The sequence below is a fragment of the Antechinus flavipes genome, chromosome 1 (assembly GCF_016432865.1).
Source record: "Antechinus flavipes isolate AdamAnt ecotype Samford, QLD, Australia chromosome 1, AdamAnt_v2, whole genome shotgun sequence".
Taxonomy (NCBI): Eukaryota; Metazoa; Chordata; class Mammalia; order Dasyuromorphia; family Dasyuridae; genus Antechinus; species Antechinus flavipes.
In genome coordinates, this window is record NC_067398.1 from 120,061,098 (window position 1) to 120,085,258 (window position 24,161).

General features: G+C 32.1%; 1 protein-coding gene across 6 annotated transcripts in view; it reads right to left on the reverse strand.

The window, feature by feature from the left end:
- The window catches only part of NADK2 (NAD kinase 2, mitochondrial), a 58,520-nt gene that overhangs the window by 32,809 nt on the left and 1,550 nt on the right, over window positions 1-24,161 (reverse strand). For all 6 annotated transcript variants that reach the window (XM_051989885.1, XM_051989924.1, XM_051989894.1 and 3 more), the window contains exons 2-5: window positions 13,208-13,296; window positions 12,253-12,341; window positions 11,164-11,245; window positions 744-827 (exon numbers count right to left, since the gene is read on the reverse strand). In XM_051989885.1, the coding sequence (XP_051845845.1) occupies window positions 744-827; window positions 11,164-11,245; window positions 12,253-12,341; window positions 13,208-13,296 (344 nt within the window). The remainder of the gene's footprint in view (window positions 1-743; window positions 828-11,163; window positions 11,246-12,252; window positions 12,342-13,207; window positions 13,297-24,161) is intronic.

Genomic DNA, 24,161 nt, shown 5'->3' on the forward strand with positions numbered 1-24,161 from the left:
AGTAAAATTAAATTTAGTGTAGCTTTATAAGTACTTTAGGGAATAATTTCCTCAGTGAATAAGAAAAATATAAATTTCAAGACTAACCTGGTCACTTTCAAATAAACTTAAGTCAAGTGATCTCGACATATCTAGCTCTCTAGTAACTTTATAAGTGTAACCTATTGTCATTACTACCACTACTTACTAAAGTGGAAGGGAAAAATACGATTTAATCCTCCTAGAAGTATTTGAAAAGTCAAGGTGAGAGATGAAGAACAGCACTAGAATTAGTTTTTAAAAAACCCTATTATTCTTATTGATAAGAGCAAATTGAAGCAAAAGAAAATGGGATCACAGAAAAATAAGAAACGCAATTCTAGCCAATAATTTCAACTACATAACCTTTATAAACTACTACAAACATATAATAAAGTGCATTAAGTAAAGAACCAATTTCTTTAAATGCAGGGAAACTATTGTCAGCAATTGCGTTATAATCCCACATCAAGTATTTGCTATGGCCATAATTTAAATTAGTTCTAAATGGAGGTTAGGGAAGGCAAATTGTACCTACTTTACTATAGTGATTCAACTAGTCAGTTACCTTTTTAATGACTAATTTGAAAATATAATTAATATATCAAGTTATCTAATTCATGTTCAGCAGTTTTAAAAGACTTATATTTATATAATTTCTGGTTATAAAATTTTATCTCAAGAGCATTTCTTTATAAATGTAAAGAGTAACAAGATAATCCTACCTGAACTCACCACGATAAAGCTTCTGTAGTGCTTCTGGAAATGAGTGTGTATATCGCACAGGCAGACATAAATGACCCTCAGACCTTTGTTTTATAGATTTAACAGGGTTGGAAAGATGAAAAAGAGAAATCTTTCATTTATAAGGATATAACATACTTATATTAAGTTGTATTTTATCTTATAAGATAAACTCTTATTTTCCATAAAATAATGGCAAATCAATTTAAGATTAAAATCTACATTTAACATAATCTATAAATATAATATACAGTACATAATATACAATAATATTTAATGTCTATATTGAATTAAAATTGAAGATGAAAGTTGTTATTAAAAAGACTGTACCCTTAAAGAATTCATATTAACTATACATTATTTAAAAATAATGGAGAACCAAAACTAAGAATACTTTTTTTTTTTGAGATTGCATTTCCAGTCTAGGTGAAATAGGGAGACCCAATGTCCTTGGGCAGGCCTGACCCTACTGATAATTGACACAGAAATTATGACTTGCTCCATTTTCAACCTGGACTATTTTCATTTAGTTAATTCTCAGGGCCCTCCATATGGTCCTGGAATTAATGTGAATTTTCATTAGCTCTAACCTTACTATAGCTCAGAACTCCCAAGTTTAAGTCATCTATCAGCTTCAGTAACCCTGGAGCAAGAAATATTAGCATTCAATACCTCACCTACCTTCAAAAAGAAAATTTTGTAAAGGATAAGAAAATATGAATCAGTGCAATAGTGGTCCCAATATAAAACAAGACAATTGTTTGTACCAGAAGCAAAAGAACTGAGGTATGATTCTGAACAAATTTAAAACCTCTAAAAAGTTAATTCACGATTAAACTGGTTGCTGTGGGCAAAGATAAGCTCTATGAAGAAAACAAAAACATGAAAGAATTTAAAATTTTTCTTACCATTCCAAATGTAATATAATTAGTAAGCAGAAAACTACTCTATATAAACTTCCTGGAATTATACTAGTGGTTATCTTGTAATGGGCTGAGGCTCGAGTTGATACACTGAGGTCCCAAGCACGTGAGACTATAAATAGTAATTGGACCATACTCTATTAATATATATATTTGGAGAAAGAATAGTCCCCGCCCACTCTTCATGCAAGTCCTGATGTGTTCTATAGGAAATGACGATTTTGGTGGGTGGAGGCAGGGGAGTGGAAAGGGAACTGGAAAGAGAGACTGCTGGCTGTTTTCTACACACAGTTGATTGCACTGCTATCACGACCCCCCCCCCTTCACCTCCGATCCTCCTTTCACCTGCAATCCCCCTTCACCTCTGCTAGCTGGCTTCCTGTCGCAGCTGCCCATACTGCTATCACAATCCCCCTTCACCTCAAAAAGAATAAAGATTGAAGATTTTCCCCTTAACCTGAATTCCTGACTCTGGCTGATTTTAAATACGTGGTCATCACAGTATCTATGTTACATTAGTTACCTCCTTTTAAATAATTAGGAAAATTTTCAGATAATGAATCATGATAATGAGAAAGAACAGATTCTACTTAGGAGCTCCCTAAAAATTGTAGATTGAGTCTGAAAATGAGATACAATCACAAAGCCTTTAAAGAAGTTGTATTTATTCACAACACAAGGCTTTACAAGCGCTAATGTTGAAGAATTGTTCATGCATATGTTTTGAAAAATAAAAAGCTTTAACAAAAAAAAAAAAAGTTGTATTTATAAAATCAAACAAAAATCCCACTTTTTCTGTTCCCAACAAAGAGAGCCTAAGATACTATTTAACCATCCAGTCTTTCTTAGGCTTTCCCAACAGTGCATTTCCTGCTCTCTACCAGGATACATACAACCTATTAAAACTTTAAACTCCATAAAGACTTCAACTTTCTATTTTTCTATTAAAGTACTCTTCAAAAACTTTTTCTCAGTTTAACAATACTAGACATGACTCTCAAAGTCAGAGTAAGTTCTATCACTATCACTGTCTGTGACTTAACTTCTCTGGCTATGAGTACTATTTCTGTAAAGGAAGGAAATAAGATCAGCCTCTGGGAAGGAAATAAGATGAAAATAAGATCCCATCTAGCTCTAAACTCTGAAGTTATTTCACTTCAATCAGTCAATTAGCATTTATTCCATACTATTAATAGGCTTGACTATAGAATAAAGGTCAGAAATCAGTCTCTTTTCTCAATGAACTAAAAGTCTAATAGGGGAGACAACATGTAAACTACTATGCTGTGACAAAGGAAGCCAGGAAACTGGAGACAAAGATGAGGGGGGAGAGAGAGTTTTAGAACTGGGAGACAGAAGTGAAAATGCTCAGTCAAAAAATAAGGTTGTACCACATGTGCAAAAAATGTTTGTAGCAGTTCTTTTTGTAGTGGCAAAGAACTGAAAATTGAGGGATGCCCATCAGTAGAAGAATGCCTGAAGAAGTTATGGTATATGAATGTTATGGAATATTATTGTTTTATAAGAAATGATGAACAGACTCATTTCAGAAAAATCTAGAAAGACTTAAATGAACCGATTCTGAGTGAACTGAGCAATACCAAGAGAACATTGTACAGAACAACAAGATTATGTGATGATCAACTGTGATGGTCTTGGCTCTTCTCAACAATGAGGTGATTCAAGGCAAATCCAATAGACGTGGGATGGAAAAATTCCAGTCACGTTCAGAGAGAATTATAGAGACTGAATGTGGATCAAAGCATAGTAATTTCACCTTTTTTGTTTTTGTCACTTTTTTTTCATGGTTTTTTCTCTTTCAATCTTATTATTCTTGCACAACATGACAAATATGAAAATATTTTAAAATTTAAAAGAATTGTTTAAAAGAATTGTACATATTCAATCTACACCAGATTGCTTGCTGTCTGGAAAGAGGGGAGAGTAAGGGAAGGAGGGAGAAAAATCTAGAACACAAAGTCTTAAAAAATGAATGTTGAAATCTTTACATGTATTTGGAAAATACTATTGAAAATTTTAAAAATTGAAATGGGATCACAAAGGAGGAAAAGCAAGGGGGCCAGTATTAATACAAAGAGGAGGGTAAAGTATAAGAAGACTGGAAAAGTAAAAAGGGGTTGGGTAAAGAAAGACTTTAAAAGAAGATTTTATATTTGTTTGTGGAGATAAGAGGGAGCCACTGAAATTTATTGAATGAGTAGTAATATGATAGGCCTATATTTTTGGAATATCAATTTGACCACTGAGTGAAATGGAAAGAAATTTGAATAGGGAAAACCAAATAGCAGGTAATTTCAATAGCCCAGGCAGTAGATATTCTTTATAGAACACATGTGGTTTTAACATCAATCTCTGATTCTGTTCCATCTCTGAAACTGTAATGTTGAACACAAATTACTATTTTTTTGCCACATTTGCTAAATTATTTATACTCCTGACCCTCTACTGTTACTTTTTCCATCTGCTGTCTTTGTTACATTACATACTCCTTTCCTGTACTAAAAGGGAAACATTCATTACTATTTTTATTATGTCACAAGCCTCAAAGCTCAAGAACTTGTCAAAATTTATTTTAAAAAAATTTGAATTTAAACAAAAATTTTAAAATTACATATACATTGTGGAATAGAAAGAGGATTGTAAACACAACAGCAAATTTCTATAATAGCTTGTTTTCTTTTTATGTATAAAATAAATTCATCATGCAGCTTTCAAAGCTGACCTGCTTATCTACAATTTGTTCTGATTCTTCTGGTCTGGGGTTGTTGAGTTTTGTTTTTTTTTTTTTTGGAGTGGGGGGGAGGAAAAAGAAGGCTCTCCCTAAACCTACTCTTCTACCTCTTTTAAAAATTGAAAAAAAAGAACTACAGTAAATACACACTAAAAACAAATCTCCACTTTGTTATGCCAAAAACTATTATGCCTCATTTTGCATCTTAAACCACTTACCAAGAGGGAGGTAACATATTTCATCATCATTTCTCTTGAACTGTGGTTGGACATTACAACCAAAGTCTTTTAGTATCATATCTCAATCTTGTAATCATCAAATTATTCTCCTGGTTCTGCTCACTTCACTCTGAATCAATTTATATAAGTCTTCCCAAATTTCTCTGAAACAATCTCTGTTGTCATTTCTTATTGTACAATATTCCCTTACATTATGTATAACTATAATGCACTCAGTCATTCTATAACTAATGGGTATTCTATTTAATTTCTAGTTTTTTGCAACCATGAAAGGAGAAGCTCTAATTATTTTGTATATATGGCTCCTTTTCTTCTTTATTTGTTCTTACGGGGGTATAAATGTAGTGTTGGTATTGCTGGAGCACAAGTTTGCACAATTTAATGGTGTTGGAAGAACAGTTCCAAATTGCTTTCAAGAAAGGCTAGACCAATTCACATCTTCAGCTAGAATGGTTCTTCATAGTTTTCAATAAACTAAAGACTATGCATTCTAGACTATCCTACTATGTCTAATTGTTTCTATATGCATCTATTCCATTCCACTGACCAACTTTTTGATTTTGTGAATCAAATTGCCTGCTAAGTCTCCCTGACTCAAATATTTTTGATAATTGTTTTGAATATGCAATTTGAGATTTAGTCCCATTAGACTCCCATGTTTCTCACTTTCCCCCCACTACTTCCTAAGAATCTTTTAGTTTCTCTTTTGTTTCTCCCAATAGATTCTTTAATCTTTATGCTATGATAATTCTTGAGGCAGGTGGGTGATGCAATGGATAGAGTACCAGGTCTGAAGTCTGCAAGATCTGAGTTAAATTCCATCCCTAAACATTTACTATGTGACCCTGGGCAAGTCACTTAACCCTGTTTGCCTCAGTTTCATCTGTAAAACAAACTGGAAAAAGAAATGGCAAACCACTCTAGTATCTTTTCTGAGAAAATCTCACAGGTAAGTTCATGAAGTCACAAATGATAGAACCCTACTGAACAATAACAAAGAAAATGGCTTTGTTAGTTTGATATGACACTGGATAAGCTAAATAAAGTAAGCAGTTTTGGCAGTTACATTACATGGCATAGGCTACCAATGAAAAATGAATACTTATCAATTTAGATTTATCAACAATGTTTTAGTTGTATTTATATAGTTCTTTTGTCGTCCTATTAGGTAGACTAGAGTATTTTACATATTCTCCGGTTAATAGGAATAGAATTACTATTTTTTCTTGCTGATATTTTTTTTCACAGCACACTTAAATATGGAATATTTCTATGGGTTTATTTTATATCTTATAACTCTGCTGAAAGCTCCTGTTTCAATTAATTTCACTTATTTTTTAATTGAACATCTAGTTACCCAAATAAATCAAATCTGTAAAAATTTGCTCCTTTTCCTCTTAACTTCAATTTCTTTCTCATCTTATAGCTCTAGCTAAAACTTCTAGCACCATATTTATAGAAATAATCTTGATATGCTTGCTTTACTCCTGGTATGAGCAAAGTATGGTATGAGGTGCTGGACCCTTTGGAACAACTTCAATTGGTCCTCCTAAACTCCAGGGCCAATGCTCTACTTATTGCATCACCTACCTGTCCCAATAGTTTCTAATAAAACTTTTTTCCTTTTCTTCTTATTCATTTATTACAATTTTACTTTCCATTTTTAATACTGGCAATTTGGTTTTTCTTATTTTTGACTTTCAGGATTTCTATCTTGGTGTTTAATTGGAGCTTTTTGATTTCTTGGTTTTCTAGGGATTTAAAAAAAAAAAACAAAAACGTATGCCTTCTTCTTTGATCTCTCTTTTATTGACCAAAGTATTTTGAAATATACAATTTCCCTTAACAACTACTTTGGTTGCACACTTTCCCCCTCCCTCTCTTTCCCCAAAGAATATATTTTGTCTTATTTTCCTTTGCTTTGAGGATCTTACCTGTTGTTTCTGTGATTTGTTCTTTGACCAAAAATCCCTTAAGATTATTTGGTCTTTAAATAAATTTTAATCCTTTAATTCTTTCTTCAATATCCCTTTATCCATATAATATCAATGTACTGTGATCAGTAAGAGATTTGGTCGTTTTTCTGTACTTGTTTGTGAGGTTCTGATGTTCTAATGTCAACTTTTGTAACAATGTCATATGAAGAAACACACATACAAACTGTTCCATTCCTGTTCAGTTATCAACAGAGATCAGATCTTTTTTTTTTTTCTTTTAAGGTCCTTGGCTTCTTTTTTGTTTCTTCTAGAATTATCTAGGTCATAAAGAAGTATATGCCAACATCTGTAACTATAATAATTTTATTGTCTAAGTCTCTAAGTAACTCAAACTTTTTCTTTTAAATATTTATATGCTATGCCATGATATGTATTATAGCCTGATATTAATTCATTAATGTCTTTAAGCACAATGTAATTTGATTACTCCCTTTAAATTTTGTCTATTTTTGCTCTTGCCTTGTCAAAGATTGTGATCACTACCTTACTTTAAGATCAGCATAAGCAAAATGAATTTTGTTCCATCTCCTTATTGTGAACTTGTGGTTCACTACATTTCAATTATATTTCCTGTAAACAGCACACGGTTGAATTCTGCTTTCTAATACATTCTGGTTTCTTTCATTTTGTGATTTTACCGCATTCACAGTTAATGCAGTTAATTGTGTATATCTACCATCATATTCTTTTAAATTTCATCTCTCTGCCACTGTTTCTTCATTTTATATAGGAAAATAAGTGATAACAAAATATTTGAAAAACACTAGTTATCCATTCTTGATGTAGTCAGCTTCCCCTTTTTTGTTCCTCTTCTATTCTGTAGATCTCAGAGATTCTACCCTCTTTTCTTCTAAGCTCTCCTTCATGACTAATCCTTTTCTTTATCTATTCTACCTTTTATCTAATGGATTTTTACATTAATTTCTGTGTGTCTGTGTTTTACATGTGTATGTAAATCATTTGATTTTTTTATTGGACTTATTAATATGATCTATTATGTTTAGAGTGCTCCTAATATTAATCAACTCTATGTACAGGGTATAACTCCAACACGGTCATAGCAAATAAACTTTTCTTCTCTTATTGAATTCTCTCTATGATCACTGATGACACCAGGAATCTGGGCAGACTTTTTTTTCCTCTCAGCTGTTAGAATATAAATACTTCATCTTTGCGCATTCCTAATTAATCAAGCATCTTTACCTATGTTTTTCTTAACGCCTTAACATTTCAAAATTTCTACTCAGCTCTGATCCTCTCAATGATTAAAGATCATTAAAGATGCATTTTTTTTCTTTGTAAGATTATACTCTTTCTGGGTGATCTATTCTCAGTTATAAGTTCATATTTTTGGTGTCTTTTGGGATATAGTGTTTCCAAGCTCTCTTCTTCTTCAGGATGATATCCAGCAAAACCCTGTATGAACCTGATTATTGCTACTCAGCATATAAATATTTTCCTTCTGGCTATTTGCAGTAGTTTTCTTTGATCTAGAACCTCTGGATTTTGACTGACATTTCTAGATATTTTCATTTTAGGTTTCTTTTATGATGTGACTGGTGGATTTGTTCTATTTTTTCCATTGCTTTCTATTTCTAATAAAGTTAAACAGTATTTATTTATGATTTCTTGAATTACTGCATATGGATTCTTTATTATGGCTATCAGATATTCCAATGATTCAATCTTTTTTTTCTTCTCAACCTGATCTTTCAAATTAGTTATTTTATTATGAAGTACTTTATACTTTCTCCTATTTTGTTTTAAGGTCTTTTGACTTTAATATTTCATCTTGTCTTACTGAACTATTAACTTATTTATTCTAATTTTTCAGGCAAACAATCTATTACTTGAGTAAGGTTTTAACCTTTATACAAAAAAACTATTAATTCTCCCAAGTCTTTCCTCAAAAACTCATTTTCCTAAAATCTTTTCCTCTAGACTTCTCACTTAATTTGTAATATTTTAAAATTCTTCCTTCATTTCTTTCACGAATTCTAGTTGACTCTGGTGCCAAACTACATTTTCCCTTAAGGCTTTTTTGTGAATGCTAAAGAGTTAATTTTTGCTTCAGAATTTGTGTATTGTATAGTCCTGATAAAGTCTTTTGTGTACTTTTTTTTTTTTTTTTAATCAGTGTGTTTTTTATGTAGTCTTTTTCATCAGGGATTTTTTTGTTACTCTTTTGAACTTTCAATCTTATTTTTAGAATTGAGACTTTATGTTAGGGCAAGACTATATACTTCTGAAGGGAATGTTGGGGACTTGTTTGTTCCTGATCTATTTTATATGAAATACTACTACTTTCTCCCCAAAATTAAGTGTTGTCTTGTTCAAGGATCTCAGAACTGGCTCAAGCCTGCAAACTCGCACCATTCCCTAAATAGTCTGATCTAAGGCACAGTCTCATTATTGCCTTCCATTCTGAGCTCTGCATATTTCTCATCTCTGAATGAATAGACAGCTGCTGGTCTTAGGCTCAGTCAACTAATCGGAAAACTGTGAAATTTCAGAACTGCAGGCTCGCCCCCACCCCCCAACTCCTGGCTTCCTGCCCTGCTTACTCAATTTTAGGATTCAAGCCTCAGTCTATGGGCCAAATCTGGATTCTACTGTGGTCAGAACAACAGAGCTATCATATCACCTGTGTTCCACAATCCTTGCCATGGTACACAGTTGCAGGCCCCAATATTTATTCTTCCTCAATCTTACCTTCTGATAACAGCAATGTAGCTCTAGGCTCATCACTAATCTATGCTGTTACATAGCCATTGGCTAAAGCCCTTGTCTGGGTTGGAACGCCCTAGAACCCTACTTCTCAATCAGAATATTACAGTTTCTAGCTTATCTCTACTCCTGTTTTCTACCAGAGCCCTACGCTCAAAATGGGGAAGTGACCAGTCAAGAAGGCTTTTGAAGAACCTTCTAGCAGGCTGAAAATAGGATGGAACCTGTGGCTCTATCCTCAGGCAGGGAGCAGGAAAAAAAATATTAAGTTGAATGAATTGTTACATTAATTAAACTTGGCTGCCCTACATCAGATAACCTGTGTCTGCATTTGAATTGAAAAATCAGTTATGTGTTAAGGCAAACAAGAAATCACATAAGTGATGTCTGAATTTCATGGATTTTATATAATCCTCTCACTGCAAGAGTTAGGCATCTTTTCATTAAGGGCAATAATCAATGAGGTTTTTGTTAAATAAGTAATTAACACCCATAACAGCTCATTTAAACATATATTTACATAGCACTGTTCTAGTTTTACACACATGATACTTTACATGTATAAAATGCTTTCCCAAAATATCCTGAACACAGACATATATATGAATATACATCTTTCCTACATAACCATTTGTCTTCACTAAAATAAACTATGAGTATTAGTTCCAGCTTGTATTTTTTCTTTATTTTTTTATCCCATTCTACTGTGCTTTCTTTGTTGCCAAGTGACTTATACACACCCAAGTGAGTCCACTGAATATTCAGAAATGGAGCTAAATTATAGCAGAAAGAACTGAAGCTGAAATTTTGAAGATTATGAGACACCACAATTTGTTTCTAAGAAAGATTAAGCATAGCAAGTAGCTTAAGAGAACAATGGTTTAGCTACCTTTCTGCCTGAAAGGAGGAGATAAAATGTATAACCTCTTATGGGTCCTTCTGAATTTTCCATATGTAAAACCAGATTAAAAGGGATATCATTGTTGCTATGGTACACTACTTCCAGACATCTCCTGAGTTTACACAAATTAGTAATAGTTTTCTGATTGAGATTTTCATAAATTTGTGGGGGAAATTACCATTTAAAAAATCACTTCAAGAATCATTTTAATGTTGTAAATATAAACACAAATGTAAAATACTTCCACAGGTATAAGAACAAGCACTCAAATTACCTGCTTAATAAGCAAATCAAATTTCCAAAGAAGTTGGATTTATGGTATACTCATACAGAGAAAATATAGCCTGTCTGGTTGAGATCATGGTACTGTTTTCTCTATCTGAGTCAAAAGGCTTCTTGTCAAGGAGAAAGGAATCAGCAAATTCACCACAACAGAATTCTCTAACACTCAGCTAATTCAAAGACTATTCTCCAAAGTAATGCAAAATCCAAAAAGGATTTCTACTATGGTAACTCTTTCCTCAGGGATGATTCTCTCTACCACTCAACCCAATTAGAACTAAATCTTCTTCCCATGAATGAGTTGATTATTACTCTGAACCAGCCGAATGAAAGGGAACTACATTAGAGGGAATGCCCAACTCTGTGCAAGATCTACCACTCACAGACAACAGACAATCCAAGTGATTTTAGCTCCCAGTCCCAAGCCAACTTACAAAATACTAGTTTGGAACAGGTAATAAAAGAATGATCAAAAGGGATAACATATGTATATGATTCAGCATGAATTGACAAAATTTTCTTATGTAGCAATTTTCATTCATTTTTCAAAAGGAATTGATTTCCCTACATTTTTCCTTACCGTTCTGGATCAGTGTTTACTCCAATAACTGGTTTAAACCTGTCCAAGACCTTACTGGCTGCCAGTAGCATTGTGCCATCACCTAGAAACATGACAGGCAAAAATTAATCTTACCCATTTGTGTTATAACTATTTGCTGATGTCAAAAATCAGAGTCTATTTTCTCTTTTGTATCCCTTACCCATTCCTCCCCAACATATGTTTTATCTCCTTATCTTCCAACGTGTTATCATTTTAAAGTGTCTCATTTTATCTTCACAACAACCCTGGGAGGTAGGTCTATTATTATCTCCATTTTAAAAACATGGAAACGGAAGCAAAGAGATGCTGAGTGAATTGCCCAGTATCACACAACTAGTAAATGTTTGAAGTTGAATAGGAAAAGCAGGTCTTCCTGATTCCAGGTACAACGCTCTATCCTTTGCACCATTTAGCTGAAGGTACTACCTTGTATGAGAGACAATAGGGAAGTCAGCATTACTGGATCACAGAATACATGGGAGGAACTAAAATATGAGAAGATTAGAAAGGAAAGTAGGAACCAAGTTGTAATGAACTATAAAAAGCCAGAAAAATCCTGGAAATAACAGAAAACCACTGAATTTGAGGGAGGGTTATAGTGACACAATCAGAATTGGGCTTTGAGAAGGTTACTTTGGCAGCTAAATAAAAAATGGAGTAGAGTTGGTTATATATGTGTGCCCTTTTTGTCTGTGTTCTTTTTTTGAGTGGGAAAGAGGAAAGTTGTGCAATTTTTTCAAATTAATTTTACAAAAGAATTATTTTTACATCTTAAGTTTGTTTTTTAAAAGAAAAAGCTAATATAAATCCTAATTACCTCTTGCAATACATCTGACTCACACCCTATATGGAATACTTTCACTTTTTGAATAAACACATACCAACATAATAAAAATGCAAAATTCTCCATAAGGCATCTAAGTTTTAGCTTTGAATTATTGAGAATTCATAATGATCTCATCTAGTCCTGAGAACTCTATTATATAAGGATATGATATATTTTAAAATACGTTTAGCAAATAAATGTTTCTATGTCCCTCCACCTTGCTTATTATCTTATAAGATTACCTCCAGCAGCTATAATAGCATCTGCCCATCGTACAGTCTCTTCATCATATTCTCGTCTCTTCACTAAACGAACTTCAATTCCTTCCTTTCTAAGAGGTATAAGAAAGTTGAATGTAAGAAAAAAAATCTTGGTACAATTATTTTGTATTTCACATTTCATATTGTCCAGGAAAAAACACAAATTAATAAGACTGAAAAATCATCTTTTAACTATTAATATTAACTAAGGTCAACTTCCATTAACAAACAAAAAACACAAACTTATAAAATGCCAAAATTGATAATTTGATTTCATTTTAATTCTCATCATTCTGACTGAAGTATTAAAGGGAAATCAACAAAAGGCATCCAATTAAGAGGAGAAAAAAAAAAAGTATAAAACTTGAACAGAAATTCTTAAATTTCAATATGGAATGCTGTTATGCTGCTGTTTCAAACAAAATGCAACCTCATTTAGCTATATTACTAAATTCTAAATTTCCTGTGATTTTTTTCACCAGTTACATTCACATCCAATAGATTACTTAGGATGTTATATGACCATAATGGTATAGTTATTTATCACCATAAACTTTGTTTTAAGGAATCTTCTTCCTTCTTAGTTTATAGATTACTTAAAAGGAAAAAAAAAATTGAACCATTACTTTTTAATATTTATGAAGGATACCATTAATGATACTAATTTTTTTTCAAAGTTCACAGATCTAGTCTTTGAATTTCCAGTTGCCACCTGTATTATAACTCCTCTGATTGCTGACTGGACTAGGCTTAGCATTATGTAGTGAAAAGAGTACTATACTAGATTTAAAATCAGAATACTTGGGTTCAAATTCTTTAACTCCCTGGGTGATGGATATGCCCCTTAACTTCTCTGAGACCCAGGTTTGGCAATTTAATAGCCCAAAGTTTGGAAGTTTATGAGCCAAAAGGTTATCCTAGTTTTTAGAAGTCTTACCGTAAACTGTCCAGAATATGCTCCACATTCCTGGTATGAATATGATGCCGTTCAAGTAATCCATTGTAGCTGGATCCTTTTAGTGCAAGCTATAGGGAAAATAAAATTACCCATTTTAGTAATAGGAAAAAATGTCTAAAAAACAATCTAGATACAATAGAGAACTTTTTATTAATAGGAATAAAGCCAAATTCATCTGAGGGACAGTGAGACTAGAATTTATGACTAGATTTAATGTATTAATTTGCTTTTAATAAAAAGTTGACATTTCCACCTGCAACTCTGAACAACAACAAAATTTGATAACTAAGATAAACATGGTTACCTGAACTCTAAAATTACTTTGTCTATTTTCTTGCTTACTTCTCCCCTCCCATCTCTGTTGTTGTCATTTAGGTTCCTAAAGTCACTGACAAGTGCATATTATGAAAAGTACATTAAACTGACTTAACTGAAGGTCAAAGATAAATTTCTCAAGCAATATTTAAATGTCTTTGTTTCGTATCGATTTCTCATTTGTGTGTATATTTCTTATTTTGCTAAGCCACAAACATAATTTATGAAACTAGAAACAATTTAAATCAAAACATATGATTGGTTCTACCTCAACTAAATAAGACATAAAAATATTTATTTCAATAAGCTTTGTCCCATTTTCTATTAATCCAGGAACAGTCTGACTTCTATTTTTTAAACTTTAAAAAAGTGATCGAGTGAAACGTACTTCTTTTCTTTAAAGTTTTAAGGTACCATATACAGGTGTATTATTTATATATTATAATACTTTATACTATACCATTAATAATTATTCAAACCCATTTTCAGGTTATTTTAAGATTCAAAATGGTATTAGTTCTGAGGATAAATGATTCAAAGAATAAAGCTAAATGGGACTTCTGAGATCACTTCATTCAATCCCTTGATTTTTTTCATAAAGTAATGAATACTAATAAGTTTTTTTATTATAACTTTTTATTTACAAGATATATGCATGGACAATTTTTCAGCATTGATAATTGCAAAACCTTTTGTTCCAATTCTTTCCCCCCACCCCCTCCCCCAGATGACCAATACATGTTAAATAAGTTAAAGATGAATACGTTTAAGTTAAAAAGACTTGACCATAGTTGGACAAGAAAAGCAAGCAGCAGCAGAAGCAAGATCAAATGCATTATTTTGTTTCAAATTTACAGCTATCCCTAAAACCTAAAGTTTGAAAGACAACTTTTACCATGCATCAATTGTAGTAAGACTCATTTTATTAATATGTTTACCTAATATCATGAGCATCTTCTGAATTTTCAAATATTCCCCAATCCTATTTCCTGCTTTCCAATTCCTGTCACAATTTGCTTAATAACAAAACATCACTTTTTTCCCAGTCATTTGATTGATGTCATCAAGCTTGTTAAAGCCATCAGAATTAAATGTCTTTAACACTGTCTTGCAAATGAAGGCAGATTTTTCAGGAAGAAACAGGTGCTTTTTAGCAGTACACAGGCCATGACTCATCAGATGAGTCATAAAAATGAATAATGAACAGGTATTACTTGACATTTATATAGTGCTTTTAAATTTTATAAGGCATATTACATATACTACCTCATTAGAGCATTACAAGAAGCCTGGGAAGAATCTCTATTTCAAAGATAAAAAAATTAAAATTTAGGGAGATTAAACAGACTTCCTGTAGCTATTCAACTAGTAATTGTATGAAGTAATATTTCAATCAGTCTCTTTTGACTCCTAATCTAGTGCTTTTCCCAAAAAAATATCCCATATCTAGCATAGTGTTTAGTTTTAGGTCAGGCTGATATTTTCCTGTAACTGGATACACTTAGCAAGAATGGATTTACTAATGAATCCTCAAGTTCTTTCCAATACTGAAATTCTTTACTATGACCAAGAACATAGAAGAAAATGTAGGTTGAATTTTGTGATTGAGAAATCACTTCTTATTTTACAGAGAAAAATAAAAAGAAATCATCTAGTATGAAAGATAACCAAGTCTATGTGGTAAAAATTTCTGCAAAAACAACATAGTAATGGCCAAACTGTTACTATATATGCCTAATTGTAGAATTGTGAATTAACTGTGCCCTAAATCTGCTAAACTTTCACCTTTAATGGATCAACCAACATTTACTAAGTGCTTACTATGTCCTAGGCACTGTATTTTATAAAGGCTGGATTAAAATTTTTCAAAGGAAGAGTAACAATGAAGATGCAGACACTAAAGAAAATAATTAAGATAGATGACAGCAAACTACCACCTTACACTATCCAAGTTAATGCCTTCCTTACTTAACACAGATAATAAACTGACTACATTTCTTTGTATCATGATGCTCCTTTGACACTATCCCAATATGAATATAATTTTTTTTTAAATCAGAGAATTACTGATAGAATTAAACCAAGTAACATTTGGGGCAATGAATGAATACTAAATGAACAAGCAATAGGAAATACAAAAATATTCAGCAAATCAATTATTAGTAAATTTATATGAATATACACTGAGCTCCCACCATTTGACCATTAGGTTTATGATAAAATGTACTTACTACTTATATAAGTAAAGAAATAGGCTAAAGGTAACTAAAGGAATGATTTGTAAATATGTCATTAAATAACTAACTACAGGACTTCCAAAAAGTCACCTTGAATCTCCACCTTATTTTCTATATATATAAGTGGAGGAGGGAAAAAGTCAGAGCAATATGTTGTACTTTTTAGGTTATTATGAAGAAAAAGTTGAGGACATATGTCAAAAAATGAAAGTAATACATGATCTAGGAATAGCATAATGTATTTTCAATGTAGGCAAAAAATAAGATCTGGCTATCTATTACCCTATCAAAACTTTGAGTTGTCCAGAACCCCTTGACAATAAAGTGTGATATAGAACAAAATGTTTTGAATAACTAAAAAGAGACTCTCTAAGCACAAATGCACTTTTTTAAAAATTTTAACTGATTTTTGACTGGAATTTCTACTTCTCTTTCTGACAGGGCTTATACTAAATATAATTTAACATTGATTTTTAAACTCTGAGTTAGCAGAGAGTCTGTAACCTTAGACAAATGACACAGACTTCTCTAATTAAATTCCAGTTTCATCATCTGGAAAATGGTGTTAATTATACTATCTACTTACCTCAAAGGGCCATTTTGAAGAATCATCAACCTCAATTATGCTATGCTTTTTAAAAGTTCTCATATTTAATTACTTTGTGATCAGATTAGAAGCCATCAATTCTTGTTTTTATTTATGTAAACATTACATATAAGTATATGTACACACATGTATATATATTCACATGTTTTTTTTTTTTAAATCTCCATTTCCTAATAGCAACTCTAATTGCTCCAACTCACTAATTTCTAGTTTCTAATCTGCCCTGGGCTCATAACCTACACCATCAGACTTTTTAGAGTTGTGCATAAATTAAAAGTAAACAAATGGAATGAGAGATTAACTGGTTCCTTTAAGAAGAAAATATACAAGCTTTAAAAGCATGAACCTTGACATCTTTATTGTAAGGTCTTCTTTACTGATTTCTGTTCTTGTTTATTATGTTTCAGATAGGATAGCTTAATTGTCCATAAAGGTAAGTTACACCATAGATATAGATACTACTATTATGAGAGTGAAAAGTGAGATTTATGAAAAATATTTGGAAGAACCAAAGTATAAAAACAAGTCAAATATCTGAATTATAAAATCAACAGGGAAATAAGACAGGGATAATAAGATTTGCTATTAACATAAACTTATTGTATTTTCACATCACCTCAAAATCCAGAAAGTTAATTCACACAATAATTATTTCAAAAATTCTCATTTCCCAACCAAATTTTCTTCTAGTTTAAAGTGAGTGATTTTCACAAGATTATTTGAAAAAATTCAAAGTCTTAAGTTAACCACTTGTTTTCTCCTTAAATGATTGTTGATTATCTAAGGTCTATAATCTGAAAATATTTTAAACAAGATATTGTAAGATAAGATTCTCAAAACTATATTCTTGATTTTTTTAAAAGGAAAAAAAAATCATTTGCTGAAAGGTACTCAGAATTTTATAAGATCTTAAATCACTTAATTTCAGCTGTTCAAATAGATTTCAAAACCAAAAACAATTGGTTAAGAAAATATATTTTTCAAGAGTGTAAAAACTTAGCTGAAGTATTACTCTGAAAATAACTAAAATTATAAATAATGAAGGTCTGATATGACCTTCATATATGCAGATTTTTTTGCAGTTGTAGAATCAATAACCAAAAAAAAAGAGACATTATCAAGGAAGTAATGTCCAAAATACTCCAAAATCTTGTTTCCTTTAACAAACTATCTTTTGTTCCTCCAAGAAAACTATCTATTTTATTACTCAAATAGTAACATGCAGAATTGAACATTAATGTCTTTGTAAGTATTATGAAAGCAGCAAATAGATATCCTGAGAACATAAAATGCCAAGTACTTAGTTCCCAGAACATAAGGAGAACTCATATATTTTATGGATGGTAACACCAATGGTCATGAAGATAGTAATGACTAAACTACTGCCTGAGTAGATGTTAAATAATTAGATGCTCATTTTAAATTTAATAAATTACTAAATGATGCAATAAATGGTACTTTTTTTTAGTAACATAAAAGTCAATGGATCTTTTACGTCATATTTAGTTTAATCTAAGTAGCAAGGTACTCAGCTAGAATGAACAAGCTCAGTGTACTAAATTCTAAGAAAAGACAGCTATTTTATTTTCCAATTGTCATTCCTTTCAATTAGACCTACCTGGAAAGGAAAGAAGAAAATAAATATTGCAATGGGTAATGTACCAAAATGAATTTTTTTCTTCATTATCAGTTTAAATCGGGGTCCTCAAACTACAACCTGCGGGTCAGATGCAGCAGCTGAGGACAATTATCCCCCTCACCCAGGACTATGAAGTTTCTTTATTTAAAGGCCCACAAAACAAAGTTTTTGTTTTTACTATAGTCCGGCCCTCCAACAGTCTGAGGGACAGTGAACTGGCCCCCTATTTAAAAAGTTTGAGGAACCCTGTTTTAAATGCTTAAATCTGCACTTCCCTTCTACATGCTCAATAGAATTCAAGCATCATTCTTGGCTGCCATGGTATTCAAACAATGCAGAAATTCCACAAGAAAGGTTCTCATGAGCCTATGAGATAAATCAGCAAAGGTGAACAAAATGAGAAATCGAGAGACTGTATGCTGCACTGAGGAAGGAATTATCTACATGGAAGAGACCTTGGATCCCCTGAAGTAACATTCCTTTTGTGAATGAGATGTTTCTAGGTCAAGATTTATTCTAACATATGGAACTGATTTCAGTTTTTCCCCTACTTTAAAGAGCTTACTACTTACTATGACTGGGAAGGGGCAACTTAGTTGGCATTAAGGCTGCCAAGTTTGTTGGGTGGATTCAAAAAAGGAGAAACAAAACCAAAGACATAAATTGTTCATAAAACCATTTCTCAAAAGTATTGCATTTTCCCCTTGAAAAGAAATATGTTATTTACCAATTTCTTTCCTTTAATTTTTAGTAGGAAAGCAACACTTATTTTGAAGCTTAATTGTATGAAAATTAAAAGGCTCCCAAACTTCATCGAGAACCTTCTCTTTACTGACTGTTGGCATAAAATAGTCAATCCTTTACATTCTAGAGGTTATACTGGCCTTCAAGAATCACAAATTTATTGTAATGTAAAGAAAAAGAGAAGGGAAAGAGTACTAGAGAAAGGAAGGAGGAGACCTGATAGAAGGGAGGGCAGATTGGGGGAAGTAAAAGTCAGAAGCAAAACACTTGAGATTTAGAGTAAAAACAGAGAGAATAGGACAAACAGGAGAAAAATGGGATAGAGGTAAATATGTAGTTGGCAATTATTGCTGTGAAAAAAATTACAGCAAGTTTCTCTTATAAAGATCTTATGTATATACATGCATATAATATGTATAAAGGAGTCACATTTATAGAAATAAAAATCATTCCTCAATTGATAGTCAAAGGATATGAACAGGCAGTTTCCAAAGTAATACTAGCTAGCTATACTCCTAAAAAAGCTCTAATCACTAATCAATTAGAAAACTGCAAATTAAAACAACTCTAATCTGCCACTACATACCTATGATGAGATTGTCTAATATGATAGAAAAAGGAAAATGACAAATGGTGAAGGGAATACAGAAAAATTAAAACACTGATGTACTGTTGGTGAAGGTATATACTGATGACCATTCTGGAGAGCAATTCTGGAACTATGCCTCCAAGAGCTATAAAATCATGCATACCCTTTCCCAAGCAATCCACTACTAGGTCTATATCCCAAAGAGATTTAAAAAAAAAAAAAAAGGATCTATATATATGCAAAAATAATTATAGCAGTTCTTTTGATGTTACAAAGAAGTGGAAATTAAGGGAATTTCCATCAATTGGGGAATGGTTGAACAAATAGTTGTATATAACTGTGATGCAATACTACTAAAGAAATACCAAGCAGGATGCTCTCCAAAAAAAAAAAAAAAAAAAAAAAACAATCTGGACTCACATGAACTGATGCAAAGTGAAATGAGCAGAACCAGGAGAACACTGTACACAGTAAAAACAATATTGTATGACGATCCATTAAGTAAGCTACCCTCAGCAATACAATGATCCAAGACAATTCTGAAGTACTTATGATGAAAGATGAAATCCATTTCCAAAGAAAGAACTGGTACAGCATGAATGCAGATCAAAAGTACTTTTTTTTTCCTTGGGGGGCTTTTTGGTCTGTTTTTTCTTTCACAACATGAATTACACAGAAATGCATCTTGTAAGACTGCACATGTTATAACCTATGTCAAAGTTTGCCTTCTCAATGGGGAGGGGCAATGAGGAAGAGAAGGGAGAGAATCTGGAACTCAACATTAAAAAAAAAAAAAAAGAATGTTAAAATTATTTTTACAAGAAACTGAGAAAAACTTAAATTGTTTTAAATCACCAATTAAAATGCAGACAGATGTCTGCAGGAGGGAGCAATGTCTTAAATTTAACAAACACAATGGTAAGGACTAAATACAAGATCTAGAGAAATATGGAAACAAAATCTTAAATAGTCCAAAAGACAAGATGACACACAAGATTTAGAAAGAATGTTAATGATAAGAGATGCAACAATGATAGTCAATATTACCTACTCCTAGGCTGGTTCTATATGGAAGCTAAACACAAATGCATTCATCACATAGCGTAATACAATAGTGAGAAGCTCCAGAAATGGAGCCTCAATATATCTATTCTGTAGCACTAGGAACAGAAGACAACAAAAATGGGCTTTGAACCTAGGTCCAAAGAACACAAGTTTCCATGTTACTACCCAAGGAAATGGCAGTAATCATCATGTCTAATGAATGGGAGCACTCTACTAATAAAACAATAGCTAAATGATTATTAAATCATTTAATCTACTAAACTCATTTTAGGAATACATAATCAAATATTCTAATTCTGAAATGAGACTTTCTTCAGCTTCACAAGAATTTAAATCAAGTTCAACATTAAAGATTGATCATGGGAAATAATTGCCAAGTACCTTGATCAAAAAATCTACTTTATACCCATAATCATAACAATATATGTATGTAATCGATGTAACAGATGAGGACTGATCTACAAAAGTCTCAATAAAAAAAAAAAAAAGCATTACTTTCCTTGGACCATTATGCTCCTACACTGCTTACCAAAAGAAATCTTTCAATATGCTTTAATCAAGTTTTTCACAATTGTGGTTAACAGGATCCCCAGTTTAAGAACCAACATTCAAGGTAACAATGCATATCAGATAAAGGACAGCTTTATTTCATGCTAAACAACAACAAAAAAAAAAAATACAGAAGGCAAAAAAGGACTCACAAGAACCCATAAATAAAGAAAATACAAAAACTTTGGTTAAAGTATATGAAGGAAATCAAGCTTCACAAAAATATGTAGTTTGAAAAGGGAAGAGTATTTCAACAGGCAAATGACATCTTAGTTTTATTACGAAAACAGTTTTCTCCTTGAGAACCATCAGAAAGAATCTTAGGGTTCTCCAGACTATACTTTGAGAATCACTGATATAAACAAAGGTTCACTTCCCATTAAATTCAAACAGATCAAGAGAACTTTCATGATCAACTACTCTTAAATAAACAAATTATAATAATGGTTTCATTAAGATATGACTGCATCCTTTACTTGAATGATCTATATTCACAACACAAATCAATAATAATTCTGAAAAAACAGCAGAATTAAAATAAGGCAACTTGGCTATACAACAAAGTCAAATACATCAAATTAGATTTCTACAATCTAAATTGACATACTCTTCCATTTCAAGGGGCCTTTGGAAATTAAACAGTAGAGATCTAGAGAAAATCATGCTCATTTGCCCAGTGATTTTTAAAAAAAAGAAAAGAGTGAAGGAGAGGTCTGAGCTATATATAGCTATGAGGAAGGAGAAAGATGAATGTACAACAGAGAATAATAATCTAACATTTATACAGCATTTTGTTTACAGAACATTTTCCTCACAATAATTTTAAAGCAGATATTTTACAGATAGAAAGTAAGACTAGGAAAAATTATGCAATTTGTCAGTCACAAAATGAGTAACTACATGCAACCCAAAACTTCTATGTTTTTGCTAGGAATAAAAATCTTAGCTCATAGTAATCCATAACTACTAGGTTAAGAAATCTGTTAATTTTCTTTTTTTGTTTATTTTAACCCTCTTATTTTTATTTCCACGTAGTTCCTAACAGCAAAAATTCTTAGGATGTCTTTTTAAAACAAGCTTTATTTCAAAGACAGAAGAGTAATAGAGATCTTCAGGAAAGCTCTGCACTGACCACAAGTACTCAGATGGGAAAGTGCTAGTTAATCAGCATAGAAAATAAACAAATCACCCTAGTGATAAAAAAAAAAAAAAAAAAAAAAAACAACAAAAACCCCACAAACTACCGGAAGCCATCCCTATTTCACATTAATTAAAAAAAAAAAACAAAAAAAAAAAAAACTTGGAAGAGATCTCACAACATCTAATAGTACTTCTCTCCTCCTCCTCCCCATTGGAATTTTTAGAAATTATATGTATGTATGCATGTATGTATGTATGTGTGTATGTGTATTATACCAGTCATTTCTCAAAGTTATTTAAGTTCCATACCCATACCAACAGCAATATAATTAAGCCAAAAGTTACTTGGCCATTCCCTCCAGAGAACAGAGACAGAGAACCACCCACAGCTGGGATTCACTCCAATACTGTTCTCTTCCCCAATGCCTTTATCTTAATCAGACAGTACATTTTCTTCTATAGTACTATAATCTAATTTTTCTTCTCATTCAATACATACTTTGCCCAGTCCTGATCTCTAGCCAGGAATCATTCCAAACCAACTGAATTGTATTACTGATTTTATTAGGTATTCTATACTAAATAAGATGGGAGACTGAGAATTAGTACAAAAAGCTGGTAATTTAACATGAACAACCAAAACTGACTACCTGAAAGTTGATTTATTTTGTAGCCCCAAAATCTTATGTATCTTTTTGACACAAATTTTGCCCATTAAAGCAGTTTCTTCAGTTCTCTTATTCCTATAAATTTCTTCTTAAAAGTACCTACCAGGAAGGGACAGCTAGGTGATACAGTGGATAAAGGACTAGCCCTGAAGTCAGGAGGACCTGAGTTCAAATGTGGCCTCAGACACTTAACACTTCCTAGCTGTGTGATCCTGGGCAAGTCACTTAATTGCTTCAGCAAAAAATTTAAAAATTAAAAAAAAAGTACCTACCAGGTACTCTTATTTTTATTTATTTATTTATTTATTTTTTGCTGAGGCAATTGAGTTTAAGTGACTTGCCTAGGGTCACACAGCTAGGAAGTGTTAAGTGTCTGAGGCCACATTTGAACCTGAGTCCTCCTGATCTCAGAGTTGCTGTTCTATCTACTGCCCCATGTAATCATATTTTTAAAGAAAACAGTTTCTCTAAATTTTAAAGTGTTATTAGATGTTCAGGTAATTCTCACTCAGAAAACTAGAGTTATATTTATGCAGTTTAGCAGAGGCAATGGTTTCTTTGGATTGTTCAGAAGGAATACAATTGTGTGATATGAGACAACTTCAACAAAAGCAGAATTTAACAATTCCGGAAAATATTTCATATCTACATCTTCCCTCGTCCAAAAACAAGGCCAAAGATACAGTGGAAGAACACTGGATTTGGACATAGAGGGCCAAAATTGAAATCCCCACATTCGTAACATATCACCTAAGGCAAGTCTTAGTTAACCTCAATGGGCTTTAATTTGATTCTCTGGAAAATGAGAGACAGTTGAATTAGTTGCCCTTGGAGAACAGTTCCAGCTCTATATCTGACCTTAATATCCATTATCACTTCTTTGGGGTCTCTTTGCTTTCTTCAAGACAAATATGGAAATTAATCCAATTCTGCTATGGCCTTCAAAGGGCATATTTTCTACCAATTATTTCCTTTAAGTGATGAGGAAGAGAAAGTGTGTCAATCTTTAATATTTGAGGAAAATAGCAATCATTGAAACATAATTCCCTTTATCATACTTTCCCTAAGATACAATATCTTACTGTTATAAAGCACTAACTAAAGTGGCAATAAAAGCACGCAAATTTGGAAAGCTATATAAGAGGCGGGATAATGAAGCAAATGTTTAGGTGCTATCAAAACAAAATTCCATCAACCTTAACCAAGTTGGCAAGGAAAACAATTTCATCAAAGAGTAAGTAGGTACTTTATTACTAGTATTTTAAATTAATGGATAAAATACTTTCCTTAACACTAAAAATGTCCTTCAAAAAGTGACTTCAAAATTTTTTTCTATAAAAATAACTTTCCATAAAAAAATTTTAAAAAGCTTCTCCCCCC